At 39.9% G+C, this 24,691-nt stretch overlaps 1 protein-coding gene across 4 annotated transcripts in view; it reads right to left on the bottom strand.

Annotated features, from left to right (window-relative positions):
• NR1H4 (nuclear receptor subfamily 1, group H, member 4) overlaps nt 1–24,691 on the bottom strand; it is an 83,100-nt gene that overhangs the window by 53,571 nt on the left and 4,838 nt on the right. For 3 of the 4 annotated variants that reach the window (XM_011934686.1, XM_011934702.1, XM_011934710.1), the window contains exons 2-3: nt 11,012–11,145; nt 10,033–10,165 (exon numbers count right to left, since the gene is read on the bottom strand). In XM_011934686.1, coding sequence (XP_011790076.1) covers nt 10,033–10,111 — 79 coding nt within the window. In that variant the 5' untranslated portion in view covers nt 10,112–10,165; nt 11,012–11,145. Of the gene's footprint in view, nt 1–10,032; nt 10,166–11,011; nt 11,146–12,642; nt 12,809–24,691 lie in introns of all 4 variants that reach the window. The other variant, XM_011934693.1, reaches the window with a different exon arrangement.

Below are 24,691 nucleotides of genomic sequence, written 5' to 3'. Positions count from 1 at the left end.
CTCAGAAAAAAAAAAAAAAGACATGCCTTTCAGCTTCCACCATGATTGTGAGGTCTCCCAAGGCATGTGGAACTGTGAATCCATGAAACCTTTTTCTTTATAAATTACCCAGTCTCAGGTACGTTTTGTTTTTATAAGACGGAGTCTCTGTCGCCCAGGCTGGATGGAGTGCAGTGGCGGGATCTCGGCTCACTACAAGCTCCGCCTCTTGGATTCACACCATTCTCCTGCCTCAGCCTCCCGAGTAGCTGGGACTACGGGCGCCCATCACCACACCTGGCTAATTTTTTCTGCATTTTTCATGGAGACTGGGTGTCACTATGTTAGCCAAGATGGTCTCGAACTGCTGACCTCATGATCCGCCTGCCTAGGCCTCCCAAAGTGCTGGGATTACAGGCATGAGCCACCACGCCCGGCCCTCAAGTATGTTTTCATCAGCAGTGTGAAAATGGACTAATACAATGCTTAACAGCGTGATGCATGCGGGCCAGATGACCTGGCCCACTGTTGTATAGTGTTACAGGGGCTGAATTATTCCCACCCCCCGAATTTAATACAGATACTCCTTGACTTATGATGGGGTTACATCCCAGTAACCCCATCATAAGTTGAAAATATCGTAAGTAAAATGCATTTAATGCACCAAACCTACCAAATAGCATAGCTTACCCTAGCCTACCTTACATATGCTCAGAACACTTACATTAGCCTACAGTTGGATAAAATTATCTAGCATAAAGCCTTTTTATAATAAAGAACTGGATATCTCATGTAATGTATCGAAAACTATGCTGAAAGTGTCTCTTTCACACCATTGTAAAGTCTAAAAATAGTAGGTTGAACCATTGTAAGATGAGGATGTATACATGTTGAAGCCTTAAACCCCAGTACCTTATTTGTTGATAGGGTCATTACAGAGAAAATCAAATTAAAATTAAGATCCAACATGACTTGTATCCTTATAAAAATTGGAAATTTGGTTACAGAGACAGAAACACAGAAAGGGAAGTTGATGTGAACACATAGAGAAGAGATGACCATCTGTGGGCCAAGGAGAGAGCCCTGGAGCAGATCCTCCACCCATGTCCTTCAGGAGGAGCCAACCCTGCTGATAATTTGATTTTGGACTTCCAGCATCCAGAACTATGAGATAATTTTCTGTGGTTTAAGCTACCCAGTGCATGTTACTTTGTTACAGCAACCCCAGCAAACTAATACATCCAGGCTGTCTTGGCACTTATTGGCTCTGTGGACAACGGACAAATTCCTGAACCATTTTCTGCCTTGATTTCCTTGGTTGTAAAATGAGGTTGATAACTATATAACCTCAAAGAATTATATGTGATTATTAACTAAAATAGTATTTATAAAATGCTTAGCACAACAGGTGGCTACCCGTCATCACTATGTTGATGTTATGATTGCTCAGCTTTGGACTCATGTTGTACCTTGGGTTGCTTATTGAACAGGAATAATTCTGTTTTTTACTCTGCAGCATAACTTTTGGACATCAAGTTTAAGTCTACTGGTTGTTTTTTAAAAATGAGGGCTTTAGAAGGGGACTCAGTTGATCCAGGGTAGAGCCCAGGCATAATGTAGCCAGACACACTATGTAACCTTATGTGAGTCTCTCAGCTTCTGTGGGCCCCATTTGTCCACATCAATAGATGGTAAAACACAGATAATAATTCTTGCCCTACTTAGGCCTGTTCTGAAGATAAAATGAGATAGTAAATATGAAAGCAGTTTTAAAAGGCAAAGGTGAGCTATACAAGTGGAATAATCATTGCTAAGACATTTCTATAGCCTTCACAAGTTTCCAAAGTGGTTCCATATGCATTATCTCATCAGATCTTCACTTGCACCCTTTGAGAGAGGTATTATTTCTAATTTCCACTATCTTTAAGCCTATTTCTAAACATATATATTTTAAACTCAGTGTCTTTCAATGATTTGTCTATAGTCATCCCATTAGTAAGGTATGAAGCTGGGACTTTAACCCAGGTCTTCTGACTCAAAATCCTGTGGTGGAAAAACTAAGGTACACTTGCCATAATTACCAAGAAAGAGGAAAAGAGTGGTGGTCTATAGGTATATTTCAGTTTGAATTGCTTGATCAATGGTCGCCATCTGCAAAGCCATTTTGAGTCCTCAGTTTACTTCTGACCTCATTCTCCCCTCCTCACAATCCCAGAGCTATCCTTGCCCTGAGAGGATCATAGGTGAAAGAGCTACCCAAAGGATATGAAGCTAGACGAATGATTCAGAATTTTCCATTTCAAGAATTCTCCACTGAGTTTTTCACTGGCCAAAATAAACCGACCTGTCGGTTGCCCTCAGAAACATCTATACTAGATAAGAAATGAGCAGGATTATTTAGTTGACCCAGGAAACCCTTGTTGCTGAGTGAAATTCACACAGAATGTTCTCATAACAAGACAGATTGGGTCCCTTTGCATTTCTCTTATGGATGATCAACTGCCTCATATTATTTTTTCCCTAAAAATTGATTTTTTTTCCCTGAATATATCTGCTGTCTGAAACAATAACCACTAGCTATGTATGTCTATCAGTCTCTTTTCACACTGCTATGAAGAACTATCCAAGACTGGGTAATTTATGAAGAAAAAAGGTTCAATTGACTCACAGTTCCGCATGGCTGGGGAGGCCTCAGGAAACCTACAATCACGGCAGAAGGTGAAGGGGCAGCAAAACATGTCCTCAAAAGGCGGCAGGAGAGAGAGTAGGAAGGGAGAAGCACCACACACTTATAAAACAACCAGATCTCGTGAGAACTCACTATCATGAGAACAGCATGGGGAAACCACCCTCATGATCCAATCACCTGCCACAAGGTCTCTCCCTCAACATGTGGGGATTATAATTTGAGATGAGATTTGGGTGGGGACACAGAGCCAAACCATATTACGCTATTTAAATTAAATTAAATTAAATTAAATTAAATTAAATGAGTCAGTTCCTCAGTCACACCAGTCACATTTTAAGTGTTCAATAACCACACGTGAATAGTGGCTACCGTATTGGACAAAGTAGATCTAGAACATTTCCTTCATCACAGAAAGTTCTATCTGATGGCACTGTTTGGCACAATATTTGGGAGCACTGTGAATGTTGTATCCCTCATGCTGAGTGGCGCATCAGTTACGAAGGCATGAAAAAAGGGAGGTCCCAGAGTAAATGTTGGCAATGCTTTTTTTCTGAGAACTATCCCTCAGAACAGACATGGTCAGCAGACTTTAAAGGAAGATAATCTTATTGAAAGACCTTCCCAGTTGAGAAGGTGAATAGAAGTATTCTCTAAGCCTGGAGACTTAAACATTTGATTTTGTTTCCTTGCCTGATTATATTTCAGTTGCCTACTTACTAATTATGGAATGTTTAGCACATTATTTAACATCACTAAATATTCATTTTCACACCATAAAAGGGGAATACTAATGGTGCCTACCTCATAGGTGTGTTGTGAGAGTGAATTTTAGTGGCAAATAGAGTACTTGTGATGTGTCAGGCATTCTTCTTATCACCCTATTATATAAGCAAGTAATTTGCACAAAGTTAAGGAATTTGTTCAAGACCACAGGGTAGTAGATGGCAGAGATTGAAATCAACCCAGGAAATCTGTTAACAAATCTAAAATGTACTTAGCTTGATATCTGACACATGAGTTTCTATAAAGCACTCAATAAATACTAGCTGTTATCATTACAGTTATTTTTATTGCTGTAAGTTAATATATTTGCAATATGATTTTATAGTCAATCCTTTTCAACTTGCATCCCTAAGAATCTGTTTCTTAGCCTGCAAGGTTGAGAGCTAAGGCCTAGACTGCAGTGGAATCACCCACCAACTGGCCAACTCTCTGACTCATTGCACACCTTTTCCAAACTCTGCAAGCCCTAGCTGAAAGAAGCAGTAATCTATTTTGTAATAAGAAAAGGCTCATTCAGTATTTCTTTCCTTCTCCCATTTCTTTACTCCACTAACAAGAGAACCAGATCTGAGATTCCTTGGGAAAGAAAAAACCAAAGTCACAGTAAATTAAATACCTTAGAGATTGCTTGCAGCTATGGAAGAGCTGTGGAGAAGAAACAGCAGTGACAAAATATTTCAAGTATGCTAAAGCAAAGCTTCATTTTATCTGAGATAATGGTATCTCGCCAACTTTTGGAAACTTTCAACTTTAATTCACCCAAGAAGTCAGAACTACATTCACTTGAGTTGAACTCAGTGAGATGGAAAAATACCTGAAATCAAATGTCAGATATATTCTACAAAACTGCATCTCAAAACCTTTAATTGCATTTTAAAACATCTGACTGATTCTGTAACATCTGGAAGATTCTTTTAATTTAAGCATAAATCATAGAGAAGAAGCAGATTTCAAAGTGAGTGTATTCTGATACAAAGAAAGCATGAGGAGGCTGAGGAGGGAGGATTGCCTGGGCCCAATAGTTCAAGGCTGCAGTGAGCTCTGATTATGCCACTGCACTCCAGCCTGGGTGACACAGCAAGGCTTTTTCTCTATAAAAATAAAAATAAAGAAATAAAGCGCGCCCTGAGAAAATGGACATACACAGCTGAGTGAAGCATAAGGCAATGAAAAATAGCCAAAAGAAGTAAAAGGGATTGTATAGGATCTACTTCCTGACACTTGCTAGGCCTCAATCAGAATGGGGTTCTGGAAAGACTATTAGATACAATATTAAATGCAATACAAGACATGGATTCCAAAGCTGTTGTTAACAATGTAATAATGCAAAAGTGAGATAGAATATGTGTTCCCTCCTTAGGGTACCCAGAAATTTATTTACATATTGTTTGCTTTTTTTTTTTTTTTTTGAGACTGAGTCTTACTCTGTCGCCTAGGCTGGAGTGCAATGGCACAATCTCATCTCATTGCAATCCCCGCCTCCTGGGTTCAAGCGATTCTCCTGCCTCAGCCTCCCAAGTAGCTGCGATTACAGGCATGCGCCAACACACTCAGCTCATTTTGTATATTTAGTAGAGATGGGGTTTCACCATGTTAGCCAGGCTGGTCTCAAACTCCTGACCTCTGGTGATCCGCCTGCCTTGGCCTTCCAAAGTGCCCAGCCTTATTTATATATTGTTGATTCTCTCTGGCTCCTTGAAAGTTCTTTGCACTCCACGATGTTGAGGTTAGCAGTACTTCCTTCTTTTAATGAGTGGAATGGTGTTTATCAACAATTTAAAATGTAACAACTACATTTCAAACTCTGGATTAATTGTAACAGTTTAGGATGCCTTGCAGCTTACAGAGCACTTTCCCATACAGCCCATTCCTTCCTCCCAGCAACCTGTGAAGTGTGACATTATTATCCTCATTTTACAGGAGCGAAAACTGAAGTTCAGAGAATCTCACTTGCCTCTGAGATTTCATTTCCCTCTATTTTATTCCTTATTTCCATTCCCAGTGTCACTGTGCTACGTGAATCAGGAACCACTGTGCCAGGAGCATTGGTTGTGGGAGGATAAGACTGTACTTTCTCTTGCTTCTTCTCTTATTGTTGGAATGCTTTGTCTCTTAATTTAGTCTTTAAGCTTTTGTAAGTTTTGAGTTTTTAAACCATAATTTGCTAAAAGTAAATACAGACTTTAGTTAATATACCATCTCCTATCGTATTCACTCTGTCAAATGGTGGGTAGCTGTGGACTTTGTCATTATTACTTTTTATTATGCACTAGTTGCATAAAACCTTGCCTTATTCATTCAACAGAGACGCCTTTTTTAATCCATTAAATTAATCTTTGACCAAGCTTCCTGGCTTGCAGGATCTCCCAGAGGAAAAGAGACGAATCTCTGTGTGGTAACTGTGTCCTTCCACCCCCAGGCCTCTATGTGGATTCAGTTACCGACGGGCTAGATTCCCATCTGGATTTATCAGGGTTGTCTGGCAACAGAATAAATTAAAGGACTTCACGGAGGTGATTCCAACCCCCGTCTCTCTAATTCCATTCTGTCCAAATTTCTTTTCTTCCTTTTCTAGTGGTGCTGTCACATCCCTTCAGCCCATCTTTGATCTGAGCCATATCTGTGGCAACTGCGAGCTCAGATGATGACCGCAGGCTGACCGCCTATCATTTCAAGAGCATTCCGCCCATCCCTATGCTTTCTGCCCAGGACTTCTCTAATCTCACAGGAGACAGCTTGGCCTGAGCTCAAAAACAGTCCAGAAGTGCGGGCAGTTAATGCCGCCTGGGGTGACGCTCAACCAACGGGAGCCAGGGGCCAGTTAATATTAACATATGCTCCAGTCCCTGACCCCTCTGCTGACAGTTCTCTGTGCTACTCCCAGTGGCATCAAGCTGGCCTCACCCACAGCAGGGATCTTGACAACTGACCTCTTTTGTTTTCCCTCCTTCCCTGTCACATCACCCACTCCCTCACCTCCACTACCCCATCACCTCTCACATAAACTGCCTTCACACAAGTCCTCATTTGGGCTTTGTTTTTTGGAATAAACATTACAGGGGTGAAGACATTTCCCCTTCACTCTAAGCAAAGCGTTTGAAGAGTGACAGGCCCATGGTCACCTCTAGGAGAAGCTGCAAGTTATCACTGAAAAGGTCATTAGTGTCTCCAGCACCCAATAGTGAGTGCTTGTCAGTATTTGTCTTCAGGTCACCTTCTAAATGCCTTAAAGATGTCATTGAATTACAGCCTTTATAATAACCTGCAGTGAAGGGGACCATGCCCAGGACCACCTTAAAAGGATTTGTTGAGCCATGTACCAGGTGAGTACCATTGAGTCACCACTTCCTGACATGGACAACGGTAGCATTTTTGTGGACTCAAATGTTTAACCTAGATGGGGTCCTAGAATTCCCAGCCTGATAATCAACCTTTACCAATTGAACTTGAGTGAGTTGTTCAAGGCTGCACAGCTGGTTAATCGGAAAGCAGTTGTCTACCTCTAAATAAAAACAAGTAGAAGACAAGGCCGTTCTGAGTCCATTCCAGACTTTGGGCCTTTGCACTTGGTATTGCCTTCTCTTCAGGCTGAGCTCAACTGTGGACTCCTCAGGGGCCTTTCCTGACTATACCACTTAGAGCAGCCCATCCCTCCAGACACTAGGGCATCACTCTATTTTGTTGCTTTCATAGCATGTATCACTACCTTGGGCATCTTTAGGTCCAAATAAGATATAAAAATGATATTATTTTGTTTATTGATTTATTTACAAGTTTATTGTGAGTTTGTTCTGTACTAGGATCTTGCCTGTCCTATTCCCTGCATTATTCTAAGGCCCAGCATATTGTCAGTGCCCGATATTTGAAGAGAAGAAATGACAGCTATCCGTAGACTATTCCATTAACCTTGTTTGCCCTTATTGTAACAACATGACTGCTGTTTTGAATACACAGTTAACCACTGGAAAAGGGTCCAGCTTTCTGGGCAGTTGAACTCATGAATTAACCCTTCTGAACCCCTGGCATAGCTTAGACCCAGGAGTACTGAGTTGGGCCTGTGGGCTACTCATTCATGGGCCAGTCTTTTTCCTGGTGCCTTCCACTCTAAACACATGAAGGGGCCATAGAAGCCATCAGTGTCATCATGACATACAAGAAGACGAGGAAGAGAAATAAAGGAATCAAAATTTTCTTTATCCTCCCCTTTGGCATACCTTTAGCTCAGGTATGTTTTTGTTTTTGTTTTTCTTGAGATGGAGTCTCGCTCTGTCACCAGGCTGGAGTGCAGTGGCGCGATCTCGGCTCACTGCAACCTCCGACTCCCTGGTTCAAGTGATTCTCCTGCCTCAGCCTCCCAAGTAGCTGGGATTATAGGCATGCGCCACCATGCCCAGCTAATTTTTGTATTTTTAGTAGAGATGGGGTTTCACCATGTTGGCCAGGATGGTCTCGATTTCCTGACCTTGTGATCTGTCCGCCTGGGCCTCCCAAAGTGCTGGAATTACAGGTGTGAGCCACCACACCCAGCCTAGCTCAGGTATGCTAAGTGGAGTGAGACTGAGGGCCTAGGGAAAAGAGATTTGAAAATAATGCTTAGACTTGGCTCTACAGCCTAGTGGAGAAAAGGAAAAGGAGTCCTAATGGTCACACGTGGTCAGATTAGCTTACCAGAAGAGGGGACCAGATAAAGAGTTGAGGAAACTGCTCCAGCGAAGATTGATAGCTGTGCATTGCAGCTCATGCAGCTCATGCTATATATTCTCAGAAACCTTAAATGTAGCGTCAGGAAATGGAATAAGAATGTGGTTCAGCAAAAGAGAGAGAGGAGAGAACCACACCATAAAAGCAGAAGGCACAGTGCTTCCTTAGCAATCATTTTTAGATGCTTCTAACCTGACGGCATCTTCATGGTTTTTTCCGTATTTACTGACATCTTTTTCACCTTATGGCTGCAGAAATCACCCTGAAATCTTGTGTGCTGGCTAAAAATTGGGCTAGCTTGTAAGGAAAACTCTACAATTTTCCTTTTGTGTACAAATTGGAGCTGAATAGATTGGTTTACGAATCATGAACCCTAAGCTCAGAAATCTCAGCCTACAGTCATAAAATTTTCCAGCAGAAAATGGCAGTTTTTATTTGAAAAAAAAAAATCTTAAGTGGAATTTTTCTTTATCTGTGGTATGTGCCAACAGTCCTAATTATTCTGTGAGTTCTGATTGCTAGAAGAAAAAAATCATTAAGATGTCTATACATTGATTTTTTTCTGAGGAACCATAGAAGGGGAGGCAGGACAGAAGCAAATGGTGAAGTGGCTAGACATGGAGGCAGGGCCTGCCACTGCCCTTGACTGCATCTACAGGATGAAGATAAGCCAACTGGAAGAAATAAGATGCAGCAAATACTTGGGAGAACTGGCATTTAATAAATAATTACTGCTGCCTTTGGTCTCTCTGAGAGTTACTGATCAACATCTGTTTTTTCCCTAAACCTCTTTTTCCTTTCCTTTCTATTATTTATTACTGGACTCTTATTTATCAAGTGCCTACTAAATATGCACTGAATAATAAAATATTAATGAAATATGGTCACTGCCCTTAAATGCATTTGTACTGTATGGAGGCAGGTAGACATGTAAATAATTATTACAAATAATGACCCCTTTTTGGAAATGGCCTAATCAACTATCACACACTAAAGTGTTAATGACTAATAGGTAACAGCACAAATTGTTAATTAACAGGTCCTAGGAATATCAGCAAGCAAATAAGTGGTCATGCCTTCATACATTGAACTTTGAGGAACTTCTAGTGTTTGCATTTTCACTATTATGGTATATCATGGCCCATATATTAACGTAGGGTAAAAACTGGGAGCATCCTAGGCTCCCAGCAGGGCCATTATGCAGAAGGGAATTATTTTAACACTGGCAGAAAGGCTCCCTGCCCCACCCAAAATATTGCCTTGGCTGACTCTTTGTTAATGTTCTCAGTTGAAACTCTTTATAATGAGATGTTTTTCATAAATGCATAAAGTGGAGCAATATATCATTTTATGGTATCATCTAGTTACAGATCTACTGAAAACTACTTAGTGCAATTCGTCCTCATTCCTGCTTAAATGACTAATCCTGACACTGTGCCATAGATTCCCCAGCACCGGAGGAACTGCAAAAGGAAATCTGCCCAGCTATAATCTAAGTAAACTCAGCCTTTAATAGGTATCATATTAAGCCATAAGAATCATGATTTCATAGTTTAGTACCTGCTATAATAATACTGGAATTAGCCTTAGAGCAAGAATCGCTTTCTACTCCCTGCTCTGTTAATTATCTAGCCTCATGGCCTTGAGCAATTCACAAAGCTTTTGCAGTCCTCATCTATAAAAATGAAGACCATTAGGTTCTATGAATCCAAGGTCCGATCTACCTCTAACCTTGCAGAGCAGCTAACATTGATTGAGTACTTAGAAGGAACAAAAACATGTTCTTGACCCTGGGTTGGACTCATCATCTAGGCATTTCCTCATGTATTCCCAAATCGTAGTTTGTTCTTAGTGACATTCAAATGTACTTGACAACTTACCAAATAAATTTTCAGAAAAAGAAAATTCATCTGTGGTAGGCAAATGGGAGTGTTCAATGAGATTCATTTTTGATCCCATCCAAATTTTTCAATTGAAATGCACTTTCTTTATGGTGGCCTTCAAAAAAAACTCCTGAAAGGAAAATAAATAAGTAGAGTTTGTGACTGTGGGGATAGGGGACAGGTTGGTTAGGAAAGTTAGGGAAGGAGAGAGTGAGATCGTTTACAAGAGTACAAATGGCTCCCTTTGAATGCATTTTACTATAGCCTTTCTGTATATCTCTTTTCTCAATATTTATCATTTTTATACCTCATTTGGACCTAAAAATGCCCAAGATATGTGCTTTTATAAGAGATACTCTCTAATTTATCTGAAAAAAAATCATATGTTTTCATTCAAATTTCAGCCCGTGGGAGATTTGGGCAAGATACAATGACATTTTGACTATGTCTTTATTAGAAAAAAGAAACACTAACGTGGTGAAACCCCGTCTCTACAAAAAATACAAAAGACTAGCCGGGCGTGGTGGCGGGCGCCTGTAGTCCCAGCTACTCGGGAGGCTGAGGCAGGAGAATGGCGTGAACCTAGGAGGTGGAGGTTGCAGTGAACCGAGATCGCGCCACTGCACTCCAGCCTGGGCGACAGAGTGAGACTCTGTCTCAAAAAATAAATAAATAAATAAAAATAAATAAAATAAAATCAGATGAATCCATGATTCATTATCTTAAACTTTATTCTAAAGTAGAATAGGTTTTTATAAATATTAATAGTGATTTAAAGCCACTTCCTACTGGAATTTTTTTTTACTATCTAGGCATTATGTCAGCAGATCAGAAAATCAGAGATCTTCCTTATATCTGCCTTTTAGAGGACATTTCAGGGGCTTTCATTTTCACTGTCATGATCTACCTTGGTCATGTATTGATCTGGGGCTTTTTTAAAAGATACAGTAAAAAGAAAAATAATGGTAAATCTCACCAAAGTGTCTGAAGTTTCATCTTGAGGAAATGTCCAGAAGAAATCCAGGAACCCAAGAGAAGCAGTGTTCACTTTGAGCTATGTCTCTAGGTCTTCTTTTCTTCTTTCACTCCTTCCACAATGTTTCTACCTCCCTAAAGAAGTAATTTGAAAGGATAAATAATTAAAAGTGATAATGTGTGCTATCAGAATCTCTTTTCCCAAGCTGTTTTCTGACGATGATTTTCAAACCTTTTTTTTCTGTCTCCACCAAGACATGACTTATTTGCTGCCCAGGAAGAGAATATAGTGGGTTTTTTGGATAAGTATGTATTTCATTAGTATTTCCCCACTATTCATGTCTCTCTTTCTCTCTCACTCACCAAATGTCCTAGCTCAAACAGAAGTGAGTTTCAGATGCACTTGGCTTCTGGGAAGGTAGTGCACCAGAAAACTGTTTGCTTCATTCATTCATTTATTCATGCTTGCAACAAATATTCAGTGAGCATATATTCTGCACTAAATTCTGTGCTAGATATTTGAAGATAAAATGGCAACAGGAAAATAAACATTCATAATCCATGACATCAAGCTTAATTAGGAATAAATATTAAACAAATAATCACACAAATACACAGATGATTATATATTGTCATGAAAGCTGTTTATGAGGGCAAAGAACAGGATGCTGTAACAGAGAGGTTTGGATGTGAAGAGATAGGGAGTCAAGAGATAGAGAAGTAGCTGAAGGAGGATGCAGTTTCAAGGGCAATTTTTAAAGATAGGTGATACTAGAGCAATCTGCATTGATGGGAAAACACCAGAAGGGAACCAGCTGAAGAAGCAAGAATGAGGGAGAGTCTCCTGAGAAGAGACACAAACTGTGTCCACTGTCGGGTCCAAGCATATCTGGGTCCCTTTGGTAAACCAGTGGTATAGCCTATCAAATTCCACCATGCCCTACTGCCAAACTCTACTATCCATTAATATAAGGGGCTTGGTGGGAGAAAATCCATTCTAAACTCATGGGGAGCTAAGGACCATGAACTTCACCCTAAAGGAAAGCCTTAGCCTTAGAGACATGTGTAATTTTCAGTGTAGCTGTGTTTGACCAACCCAGACTAGATTCAGGAGACCTTCGTACCACCCAGAGGTGAGAAGAAAAGGGTTGTAAATAAAAATGAAGTCTGGAAACATTGAGGTATAAGGCAGATCCTTCCAATGCAACAAGCAGAAGAGAGAGAGCTCATTTCAACCTCACCCTCATCCTCAAACAACTCTGCCATATATCACAGTGGAACTTTGAACCCAAGAGGGTTGGGCAGCAGAGATGCCCAGCAGGGGAATCATGACTACTGGTTGGACACTGCTCTGCCCCATGGACACAAAATGGAGTGGAAGGAACAGCCAGAGCAGACCTAGTTATAAACATGAAGAGACCCCGAGGCACTCCTGAAATAACTGGGGAGTTGTCAGGGAGGGACGTTCTGATAGGGAGCTGAAGGTCCTGAAGAGTAACTCAGTAAAAGTTGAGTTTCTGGTTAGACACAGTGGCTACTGCCTGTAATCCCATCACTTTGAAAGGCCAAGGCAGGAGAATCACTCAAGCCCAAGAGTTTGAGGCCAGCCTGAGCAACATGACAAAACCTCACCTCTACTAAAAACTAAAAAATTAGCTGGGCATGGTGATGCACACCTGTAGTCCCAGCTAGACTACTTGGGAGGCTGAAGCAGGAGGATCACTTGAGCCTAGGAGGTCGAGGCTGCAGTGAACTCTGATCATGCTACGCATTCCAGTCTGGACGACAGAGCTAAAGTCTCAACAAAAAAAAAATGTTGAGTTGTTGTTATTAACAGGACCTCATTCATACTCATAAGCTAGTTGAGGACTAGGGAAATTCAAATTTCAGTATGTACATATCAATTGTATAAGGATATATATAATGTGTATATATAAATACATATATGAATCATGATATTACATGTGTATACGTGCCTGTATATTGTATGATAAATGGACTTAAACATTCCCACTCTGCATCAAAATTTAGGCAATTATTGTTCTAGAGCTTCTCCTATCTTAGGAACAGGAAATTCCACAATTTCCCATAATAATATTTTCCAGGAACTCACAATGTGAACGATCAGAAAGTTTCCCTAATATTCAACCCAAGCTTATACTCTGTAACTTAAGACCTATTTCCTCTGGTCTTTAAAAATAGAATATCACAGCTCTGTGACTCTGACTTTAGGTTTCCCTCTGTGCTCTCCTTGTCTCTGTCTTTTTTAACCTCGAGCCATGTTCAGCAAGCTCCCCTGTACTTCCACCGCACGTTACAGTTTTTTAATATTTTCCAGGCACACTCATCTTCATTTTGGATTCCTGTGATATATTTTCTTCAATACATTCATATGTAAACTTGGCACCTTCAAATCAAGTGCCTGGCATACAGTCAGCCCTCAAGAAATGTTGGCTCTATTAAATTACCTGCATTTATTGTTTTTCTTGCTTAGTTCTGCCAAATTCTATGACATTTGACTTGCTCTTCCTAGAGAAATGGTATAAGCCCTATTGGCAAAAAAGCTTAGGACATAATTTATCACTTGCTCTCCAAATGAAAAATCCAATTCCCCTAATTCTGCATCATTTAAGTTATTATCCCTGATTGGAGACCCATCATGTGAATGCCCCTGATTAGCTAACAGCAGAACTCTCTAGAATCCAGATAGCAGGGTCCACTCAGGTCAGATTCATTGGGTTTACAATTCCTGAATGGGTTTTAAAAAAAAACTCTAATTTTTGAAATGGTAACACAAGCCCATGGTAAACAATTCAAATAGTATACTGAAAAAAAGTCTTCCCAGCTCAGTCACCCATTTCCCTTACCCAAATATTATTACAATGGCTAGTTCCTTGTGTATCCTTCCAGAATATTCTCACTCTTCAGTATAAAAGGGCCTTTAAATACTGTATTGAAAACCAGAGTTCCTAAACTATTGCCTGCAGGCCAAAGCCGGTCAGCTGCCTGTTTTTGTGTGGCCTGAGAACTTAGAATGGTTTTACATTTTCAGATGGTTAAAAAAAACTGAAAAAAGAATATTTCATGACACATGGAAATTATATGAAATTCGTATTCAGTGCCTATAAATAGTTGAATGGTACACAGCCACACCCACTTGTTTATGGAATATCTATGGCTCTTTTCTCCCTGCAGTAGCAGAGTTGAGTACAGTAGTTGCAACATAAGATTGCACAGTTCAGAAACCCACAAATATTTACTATCTAGCCTTTTACAGAAAAAGTATGTTAATCCCTGTCTTAAACAAATAACAGAAGGGATTCAAACAATCAAAGTAGTATTAGAGGTAAACTATTAATAAATGTAAAGAGTACCTTGGGGATATAAACCCACTTAATTAAATACATCTCATAATAGTCAGATTTTCTTTACCTCTTAACAGCTTCTTACTGAGATTAGCAGCTTTAGCCTATTTGCCAAGAGCTTCCATGTACGTTATTTCTCTAATTACGGTTACTTCGGTGCCCTTCTTTCTCTAATACTCTTCACTTTCATGTCGGGGAAGGAACTGCAATAGAAGAACTCCCAGGAGACCCTTGACTTTAGCTCTGAAGTCTTTCTTTTTTCCTTCAAATCCTCCCTTCCATAAAAGGAGTCATGTTATAGGTTGAGAATAAGCTCATTTACCCTTTAAAAGATCCTTGAAAAACAATATGCTCCTTCAACACACTTTTTGGGTTGACATCTAATGTCTTTCACTAAAAAATAAAATAGTTGCAAGAAATATAATTTCTGACATATTATAAAAATGGACATTTTTACATATTGTTGCATTATTTTTAAATAATTCGATTAAATCTCAATATCACAGCAACTTTATACCCTCCCTTATCCTTTTAAGAAATAGATGAAGTTATTCTCTAACAGCTGGAAACTTTTTAATCATTCCTGTTCTTCCTCAAGTTTATATTTCATTCCATTCACTTCACGGCAGAATTTTATCCTAAGGTAGCATATGTCTACAGTGAGAGTCTGTTATTGGACATTTTATCATATTTTCTGCCACTAAAATATGCATATAAACTTGAATTTTTTCATTTCTAGTGACTTTAAGATTTTAAACATTTTTTAAGTTTTCAGGATTTACTTTATGACTAGCTATTATGAGTACCTATTTAATCAAAACTATGCCTTGTCCATTAGACTGTCTCTACAAATGAGGCAGCTCATTCTCCATGTCAAAAGGCACAAGTAGAGAAATCAGTCTATTGCAGAGGAGAGAACACCAGGTCGGAAAGGAAAACAACATTATGGCCGGGCGCAGTGGCTCACACCTGCAATCCCAGCACTTTGGGAGGCTGAGGTGGGTGGATTACTTGAGGTTGGGAGTTCAAGACCAACCTGGCCAACATGAGGATAATAAAAATACAAAAATTAACCAGCCACAGTGGCGCAGGCCTGTAATCCCAGCTACTCGAGAGGCTGAGGCAGGAGAATCACTTGAACTCGGGAGGCAGAGGTTGCAGTGACCCAAGATTGCACTACTGCATTCCAATCTGGATAACAGAGTAAGACTCTGTCTCAAAAAGAAAAGAAAAAAAGGAAAACAACACTGTCAGGTGATAGCCATGGTCAACAGTTGGCAGAACACATGAAGCAGAGGAAGCAAATCTCTTTAGAAACGCAGCTAAAGGCCAGACATGGTGGTTCACACCTGTAATCCCAACACTTTGGGAGGCCAAGACAGGTGGATCACTTGAGGTCAGGAGTTTGAGACCAGCCTGGTCAACATGGTGAAACTCTGTCTTTTCTAAAAATACAAAAATTAGCTGGGTGTGGTGGCAGGTTGCTGTAATCCCAGCTACTCAGGAGGCTGAGGCAGGAGAATCACTTGAACCTGGGAGGCAGAGGTTGCAGTGACCCGAGATCACACCACTGCACTCCAGCCTGGGCAACAGAGCAAGACTCCATCTCAAAAAAAAAAAAAAAGTTAGCAGGTAAAGAAAAGAAAAAGATCTGATTTGAACATGCTCACTTCCCTACCTTCCCCCTGACTCCCCTACTCCCCACCTCTGTCTTGGAAGAAGGATAGGGTGGATACAGGATGGATTAGCCAGCTGCCGCCTCTATTAGCTTAATCAGTCTCAATTAATAGTTTGTTAACTTAATAAAACCCCAACTTCAAGAATTCCTTCATGCACTGTTTTCCTGAAAAGTTATTAAAATTTATTTTTTAAGCTAAAGTATTTTTAAAATAAAAGGGTCATTGCAGAAAATTGAGACAATACAGCAAAGCATAAAAAATGTCAAATTGTGTTCTATCATTTTTTTTCCATTTACACTCCCATCAGCAGTAAATAAGAGTGCCTTTCTTGTCATCCTTTATGAGCATCACCCACTCTCACTTTGAACAATTTTTTCTAATTTATTAGGTGACAAATCCTATCTTGTTGTATTAAATTACATTTCTCTGATTAGCAGTAAGTGTGAAAAACATGTCTTTACAACTATATTGGCTATCTGTGACAGTGTCTATTTTGGGTTTACTTCCCTTGCCATTTTTCTATTGAAGTGTTCTTTTTTTAATTGACTTAGCAGAGTTCTTTGTATGTTGAATGTATTAGCATTCTATTATATTTACTACATGCCTTTAAATTACCTTTACCTAAAATGTTTCGCATTGTATGTAGTTAAATATATCAGATTTTTTTTAAAGGTTACTTTTATTGCTTCTTATTTTTAGTTTATGGTACAAGGTGGAAATTTTTTTTTCAGAATTGCTTCTTGAGTACATTTTCCCTTACCTATTGGTTTATAATGCTTCTTTGATTAAGACTTTAGTTTTCCATTGATCGTGCAGTTACTTCTTGTATCAATATCATCCCTTCCTATTATTGATCATTCTCTTTCAACATTTCCTAAGATACTCTCGCTTGTTTTCTATGATAAAATTATCACATCTTGTATCACACTCTTAAAAAGGAAAGTTTCTTTGGGAGTTTGAGATGGTGCCAAATGTAGATATTTAGGGAGAAAATCTGCTCATTTCTGATATATAATTTTGCCTTTCAAGGGCACAGCATGTCTCCATTTGCTCAAATGTGCTCTTATACCTCTCAGTCTTATCAATTTTTCCCCTGTATATCCCAGTTTGTTGATGGATGCTTCCTTGTCGTTTTTCTCTCCCTCCTCTTTGTACAGTAATTAATGCTTTGACTTCATCTCTTTTGTCTTTACTATATCACCAGATTGTAAACTTCTAGAAGAGAGGAAGCATTGCTTATATTTATTTTGTGTTCTCTTTGCATAGCTAGCAATGTTTTACATATGCAGAAAGAATAGCTTTGGTCTAGTATAAATATCACTGGGGATGAGACATGAGAAGATTAAGGGTGGAGTGCCAGTTCTGACCTTCCGTAGCTTCACGCATGACCTGTAACTGCTCACTCAGCACCTCCTCCCGACACTACCACCAAAAGGCTCCCCTGATTGGGAGGTTAAATCGAAATAATAGGGTTGCTGTAAAGATTAAAAAGTGAACCTTTCATAGGTTTTCAAATATATGTATACAGTGACATGTATAAAAAAAGTTCACCACATTGTTTCCAATGGTAAGAAATTGGAAACAGCATAATGTCCATCAAAAAGAGAATGGATACAATAAATAAATTACACATTCACAGTTGAATACTATACAGCAATTAAAATAATTATAATCTGAACTAAAATAAATGACTATAAAATGAACTAGCAGCTGGGCATAGTGGCTCACGCCTGTAATCCCAGCACTTTGGGAGGCCGAGGTGGGTGGATCACCTGAGGTCAGGAGTTTGAGATCAGCGTGGTCAACATGGTGAAATCCCATCTCTACTACAAATACAAAATATTAGCCGGGGGTGGTAACACACGCCTGTAATCCCAGCTACTTGGGAGGCTGAGGCAGGAGAATCGCTTGAACCCAGAAAGCGGAGATTTCAGTGAGCCGAGATCGCGCCACTGCACTCCAGCCTGGGCAACAGAGCAAAACTCCACCTCAAAAACATTAAAAACTAAAATAAAATAAAATGAACTAGAACTAGATGTATTCATATGAATAAATGGGAAAACATCATATTGAGCAGAAGAATCAGGTTGCAGAATAATACATACAGTTTGATGTAAAGATATGCAAAACAGTGCTACATATTATTACTGTTACTCTACTGCAGGGGTCAGCAAACTATGACTCTCAGACCCAACCCAGCCTGCCAAAGACCAGATTTGCCCTTTTGTTTACTTGTTGTCTATGGCTCCTTCCTAAGCTACAGTGACAGAGTTAACTACTGTGGCTACAATACAGTCCATATGGTCTGCAAAGTCTAAGATATTCAGTCTATCCTTTGTAGAAAACGCCTGTGATCCTTGCCTTAACTGTAAAGACGTGAATGAAAGTAATGAGCCTCGTATTCAGAATAGAACTGCAGAATGTGAGTGAGCAGGTACATAGGGAGTATCTATAATATCTGTAATACTCTCCTTCTAAGTTGAGCAATAAATACAAGGAATTTGATTATATTACTCTATTTTGTTGCATGTTGAAAATATTTCACAATGAAAAAGATCGAATGAAATTATATATGGAAAGCTTCCCATGTAAAAATACATAAGTTCATACAGGGCTTCTCTCTTTCTCACACATCCTCGCCCTTGCTACACACTATTCTTAAAGCTTTGAGGAAAAAGTAATTCCTTCCCATAAAATGTTTGGGGAGCCTAACTGTGGTCAGTGGAGAGCTACTGGAAATTTTGAGTGGCACAATGAAATCATTAATTATGATTACTCTAGTGAGAAGGTGGGCTGGGGAGGGGAAGCAGTAAAAGAAGGAGAAACATTCAGGAAGTTATTGTGTTATGACCAGAGTGCATAGTAGCGTGGCGCCAGTAGAGGTGGGAAGGAAGGAATTTGTGTGGCGTCAGTACAGGTGGGAAGGAAGGAACTTGTGTGGCGTCAGTAGAGGTGGGAAGGAAGGAACTTTTGTACGCCATACAAAAAGAAGGAGGAAGAAGAAGCAGCAGCCCGATGATACAAAGTTTAAGCCTTGGGTATTGGTGAAAGCAGGAACAAAATGTTTCTTTCTAAAATGCTGTAACCTAAGTCTTCGTTTAAGGACTCAGGAATTATTTCAGAAATGGTATGCACTGTTTGTTTTTATTGTGATAAGACACATAGTTACTGGTAGCTTGGACTCCCACTTTCTGGTTATCAATATTTACTTATTTAGATACTGTGTGTCACGGGAAGTTCATGGTGTGTGGAGCTCCTCTGATTTAGCATAAACCACTTGCAATCGGAGACCTTGGAAAGACACTGCTGCAATTAAATAACTTTGACTCTGATGATAGAGGAATCTTAGTTTTTCGAGGATGAAGATAAAAACCGATTACATGCATTAGTTCACTATGAACTCTACACATCAAGCCATCATTCATGGTGACATTGTCTCAAATGAACTCAGTTGTTGATAGCAAAGCATACACTTTGTTGGATATCTATGTAATCCATTTTTAAAGGGCAGGAAAAAACATGAAGGTTTTCTAACCGTCATCTTTTTATGCTCAGAGGAAGTCTTAGATTCTGCCCAAAGGGTGGAAATACTTTCTTTTTTTTTTTTTTTCTCAGACAGAGTCTTGCTCTGTTGCCCAGGCCGGAGTGCAGTGGTGCGACTTCAGCTCACTGCAACCTTCATCTCCTGAGTTCAATCGATTCTCCTGCCTCAGCCTCCCGAGTAGCTGGGATTACAGGCATGCACCACCATATCCAGCTGATTTTTGTATTTTTGGTAGAGACACGGTTTCACCATGTTGGCCAGACTGGTCTCGAACTCCTGACCTCAAGTGATCTGTCCTCCTTGACCTCTCAAAGTGCTGGGATTACAAGCATAAGCCACTGCACCTGGCCTGGAAATATGTTCTTAAGGAATCCTTAGTGAAGGTCACTGGGCAGTTCTGTAAGGTTGCTTCTGCTAAGGCACTCAGCATTAGCTGTTCACATGCACAAATCAATCAGGTAAGCTGGAACAGGGTTTACCCACAGTATTATTTTGTTTCTTCTCAAACTTCTTTTGCTGTTTCTAAAATCTTCATTGAAAGGCATACTTCCTTCAGGTCTATACATCAAAAATATCTGCATCGACTGGGCGTGGTGGTTCATGCCTGTAATCCCAGCACTTTGGGAAGTCCAGGTGGGCAGATCACGAGGTCAAAAGATCAAGACCGTTGTGGCCAACATGGTGAAACCCCATCTCTACTAAAAATGCAAAAGTTAGCTGGGCATGGTGGCACACGCCTGTAGTGCCATCTACTTGGGAGGCTGAGGCAGGAGAATCGCTTGAACCAGGGAGGCGGAGGTTGCAGTGGGCCAAGATTGTGCCACTACACTCCAGCCTGGTGACAGAGTGAGACTCTGTCTCAAACAAACAAACAAACAAATAAATAAATAAATAAAAGTACCTGCATCAACCAGATATCCACAGCTTTCGAAGCTTCTCTGCTCTCTGGAGCTTACACAATGGTGCCCAAACAACAGCTGACCTTTATTTGCAACTAGATGTAGAAGAAGCACCTGGAGTTGAGGCCTCTAGGACCAGGAACCCAGAAGTGAATGTCTTCTTAAATTTTGCACCCTCAGTGCCTCACTTGCCTAGTTCTAGGTCTAACCCTGCTTCTCAACTCCTTGACTAGCACAAACTCCAGGAGACTTTCATAACCCTGGGTACCTCTTCTTTGTAGTGGTGTTACGACGGTAATTCAACCTTTGTTTTTGTGGATTTGGTTTTCTCTTTCTCCCATTAGACCAGCAGCTCTGGGAGAGATTACATTGGATCTCCAATGCCTAGCACAATGCCAACCAGGTACATCTTAGATGCACAATAAATTCTTGTTAATTGAGTAAATGAACAAATGGTTGCATAAATAAATAAAGTAACTAATACATAAATGAGTGAATGAATAATATACCCTACTAGATAACCACCTTTAGAATCAGTCCTGTTTGGGCCATAGGACAGAAATTAGTGAATAGAGGCATACAACACAACACACACAAGAGCCGAAGAAGGATTTTTTTTTTTTGGTCACATAAAAAACCTAACAACTAAGTCTGCTTCCCCACAGTGTAGACTAATTAGTGAACGGTAACAATTTTTACTGGAAATCTCTTAAGTAATAGCCTTTTCAGTCTCCCCATGGGAACCATTTTATACATGAGTCGACCACCCCAGAAACTGTTTTGTTTTGTTTCAGGGTTTTTGTTGTTGTTTCTTTGTTTGTTTTGAGACAGGGTCTCTCTCTTTCACCTGGGCTGGAGTGCAGTGGTGCCATCTTGGCTCACTGCAGCCTCGACCTCCTGAGTAGCTGGGTCTACAGGCATGCACCACCTGCCCAACTAATTTTTTTTTTTTTTTTTCTGAGACAGAGTCTCACTCTGTCGCCCAGTCTGGAGTGCAATGGCGCGATCTCGGCTCACTGCAACCTGGGTTCCACCTCCGGGTTCACACCATTCTCCTGCCTCAGCCTCCCGAGTAGCTGGGACTACAGGCGCCCTCAACCATGCCCAGCTAATTTTGTATTTTTAGTGGAGACAGGTGCTGGGATTACAGGCGTGAGCCACAGTGCCTGGCCTCAGCTAATTTTTTTTATTTTTTGTAGAGACAGGATTTCACCATGTTGCCCAGGCTGGTCTAGAACTCCTGAGCTCAAGCAATCTGCCCACCTCAGCCTCCCAAAAGTGCTGGGATTACAGGAGTGAGCCACCATGCTGGGCCAGAATAGTTTTAATTAATCTCCCAAATTTCCCGTTGTTAATTTCTCTTCCATTAGAACTACCAGGAATAGTTTTGTTGTGGTGGTTGTCTTCTTAATGTTGGCTCTTCATAATCAGGAAAGTTTGTTTTTTCTTTTTTCATGTATGTACATTAGTCAAAATGGTCAAGAAGCTATTTGTTTAATGCTTTCTCCGTGACTAACTTGTCATCTTTTTCAAATACTTCATTGGATCTTCTGAAATATTGTGCCTCTTACTCATGTAAATTATTTGCAAAGATGGCCATGACAACTGCTTCCTTTCCACACGCTCTTACAATATGAGTTTGCCACTCCTCTCATCAATGCACGAAGTCTGTTTCCCTAGCCCTTGCACCTGAACTGGTCTAATAACTTCCTTGACCAACAGAATGTGGTGGAAGTGAGGTTGTGGGACTTCCAAGCCAGGCCTTAAGAAACCTTGCAGCTTCTGTTTTCCACATCTAAGAATGCTGCCCTCAGATTGCCATACTGTTTGCAGATATCCCAGATTTTAAAGTCTCATGGAGAAAGAAGTCCAGCTCTTCCAACTGTCGCAGCTGACAGCCTCATCAAGACCCCAGATATGAGTGAGGCCATCTCGGTCCTTTCATTCCAGTTGATCTCACATCTGAATGAGCAACATGAGTGAACCCAGGCACAACCAGCAGAGAAGCTGCTCAACTACCCCACAGAACTATAAGAATTAATGGATCATTCCTGTTTTATGCCACTAAGCTTTGGGATGGTTGTTACAAAGAAATAACTGGCAGAGAAATCAGTACCTAGAAGTGAGATGCTGTCTAAGAAAACCCCTAACATATATAGCCTGGGCTTTGGGATTGGGGGATGATCTGAGGCTAGAAGGGCAGTGAGGAGACGCGTTAGTGGAAACTGGAAGAGCAGTAAGAAAATTCCCATAGGAGGTGGGAAGGTGGCAGTCCTTTTATAATCATGAAACCATCTGTAAAACTGTCTCCTGTAGTAACTTGGAAGATAGAAATGTTTCTAATAAACTCATAGATCTAAGATTTCTCTCTAGTATGGTAGATGTGCCTGTTGGTCTCTTTAGCTATGTGTGGTAAGGTACTTACTCTTTAAAAATGGCATTTCAACATCAATTTCCCATTCATTCACTCATTTATTTAGTCAGTGTACATTTATTGACAGGCACTGGACATAGTAAAAAAATAATGACTTTTCAGAAAGCTTAGTAGAAAAGTCAGGCAAGAAAAACCCAATTATAGTAGTGTGAGGATTGCTACAACAGAGCTAAGCACAGGTGCCATCAGGAGCCCAAGCAGGGACATTCATTCATCCAATATTCATTAATTCTCTACAGTATACCAAGTTTCGGTCTAGGTTTTAGAAATACAGTGGTAGGTAAGACAGAAGGCTTCCATTCTAGAGGGATAAGTGAATAATACGCAAGTCGACAAATAATAGGATTTCTAATGAGGATAATAAGGAAGTAAAAGAGAAGGATACAGTGTTGTAGTTGAACACTATTTTGGAGAGGGCAGTCAGAGAAGAGCTCTCTGAAAAGAGGACATTCGAACTGAGATGTGAAGGACAAGAATGAATAAGTCAGGCAAAGGGAAAATAAGTTCAGGCAGAGTGATCAGCAAAAGCTAAGGACCTGGGCTTGGAGTGTTGGAAGAACAACACAAGCCCAGCGAGGCTGGAAATGAGTGAGCCAAGGAGGTGCTATAGGAGATGAGGTCTGAGAGTAGGCAGCTCTTGTATGGCCTATGGGCTATGGTAAGAAGTTTGGACGTTCTAAATGGAAGTAATTGATGAGTTTTAAACAAGGGTATAGCGAGGAGAATGAGGGAAATATTTCTGAGCATGGAGGGTTGATTCCTGAACCAAATCTTGAAGGAACAGGCATTAGGCTAGGAAAATGGCATGCAACAGGGATGGCTCTAGGAAGGGAAAATAGCATACTGTGTTCTGAGCAACCCTAAATAGTTGTCTATGCTGTAGCTAGTGGACTCAGCTCATATCAGTGAAAGATGGATGATCTATTCAAGAAATCGTGGCAGGAAAATTGCCTATGCTTTGAAGGTAAAAATGAAGATATCCTTATGCATCATTCTTGGAAAATACATCTCAGATGGATTAAAGACTTTGAAAATTATAAAATTATTGGGAGAAAATATATTTATGATCTTTATGGATTTGGGGATTGAGAAGGACTTTATTAAATAAGAAGTAAATAGGAAAAGAATACATTTGAGAACATTGAAATGTAAGACAGAGATTAAGGCGTTATAAACAAAGCTAAATATATTAAAATGGATGAAAATATTTACAACATAAATAACACCAAAAATATTAGTACAAACAATATATAAATGATTCCTATAAATAAAAACAGAAAGAATAAACAATCCAAGAGAGAAACTGGCAAAGGATACGAAAAGGAAGTTCACCAAAGTGGAAACACAAGTGGCCAGTGAACACAGAAAATATCTGAAACTAATAATTATTAGAAAAATGGAAATTACTGTAACTAAATACCATTCTCACCTATCAGATTATCAAAAATTTTTAACTTTGATAATATTCGAAGTGTATGAAAATATGTATTCTCACGTATTGCTAGTGGGGGCATAGATTTTAGTCTTTTTGGAGGGCTCTTTAGCAGTGTATGTTAAAATAAAGTGCAATTTTAATTCCTAGATATCTTTCCTAGAGAAATCTTTGCTGGTGTGCACCAGGATGTACATTGTAACATTGCCTCTAATGCAGAAAGGGAACAAACCACCTAAAAAACCATCAACAGTGGAATGACTAAATGAACTATGCTCTATAGTATCAAATATTAGGAGGTGGTTAAACAAGATTAAAGTGTTTTGGT

The sequence above is a fragment of the Colobus angolensis genome, unplaced genomic scaffold (assembly GCF_000951035.1).
Source record: "Colobus angolensis palliatus isolate OR3802 unplaced genomic scaffold, Cang.pa_1.0 Scaffold10, whole genome shotgun sequence".
NCBI classification, from domain to species: Eukaryota; Metazoa; Chordata; class Mammalia; order Primates; family Cercopithecidae; genus Colobus; species Colobus angolensis.
Note: the sequence above shows the minus strand (reverse complement) of the source record. Positions and strands in the feature narration are given on the sequence as shown.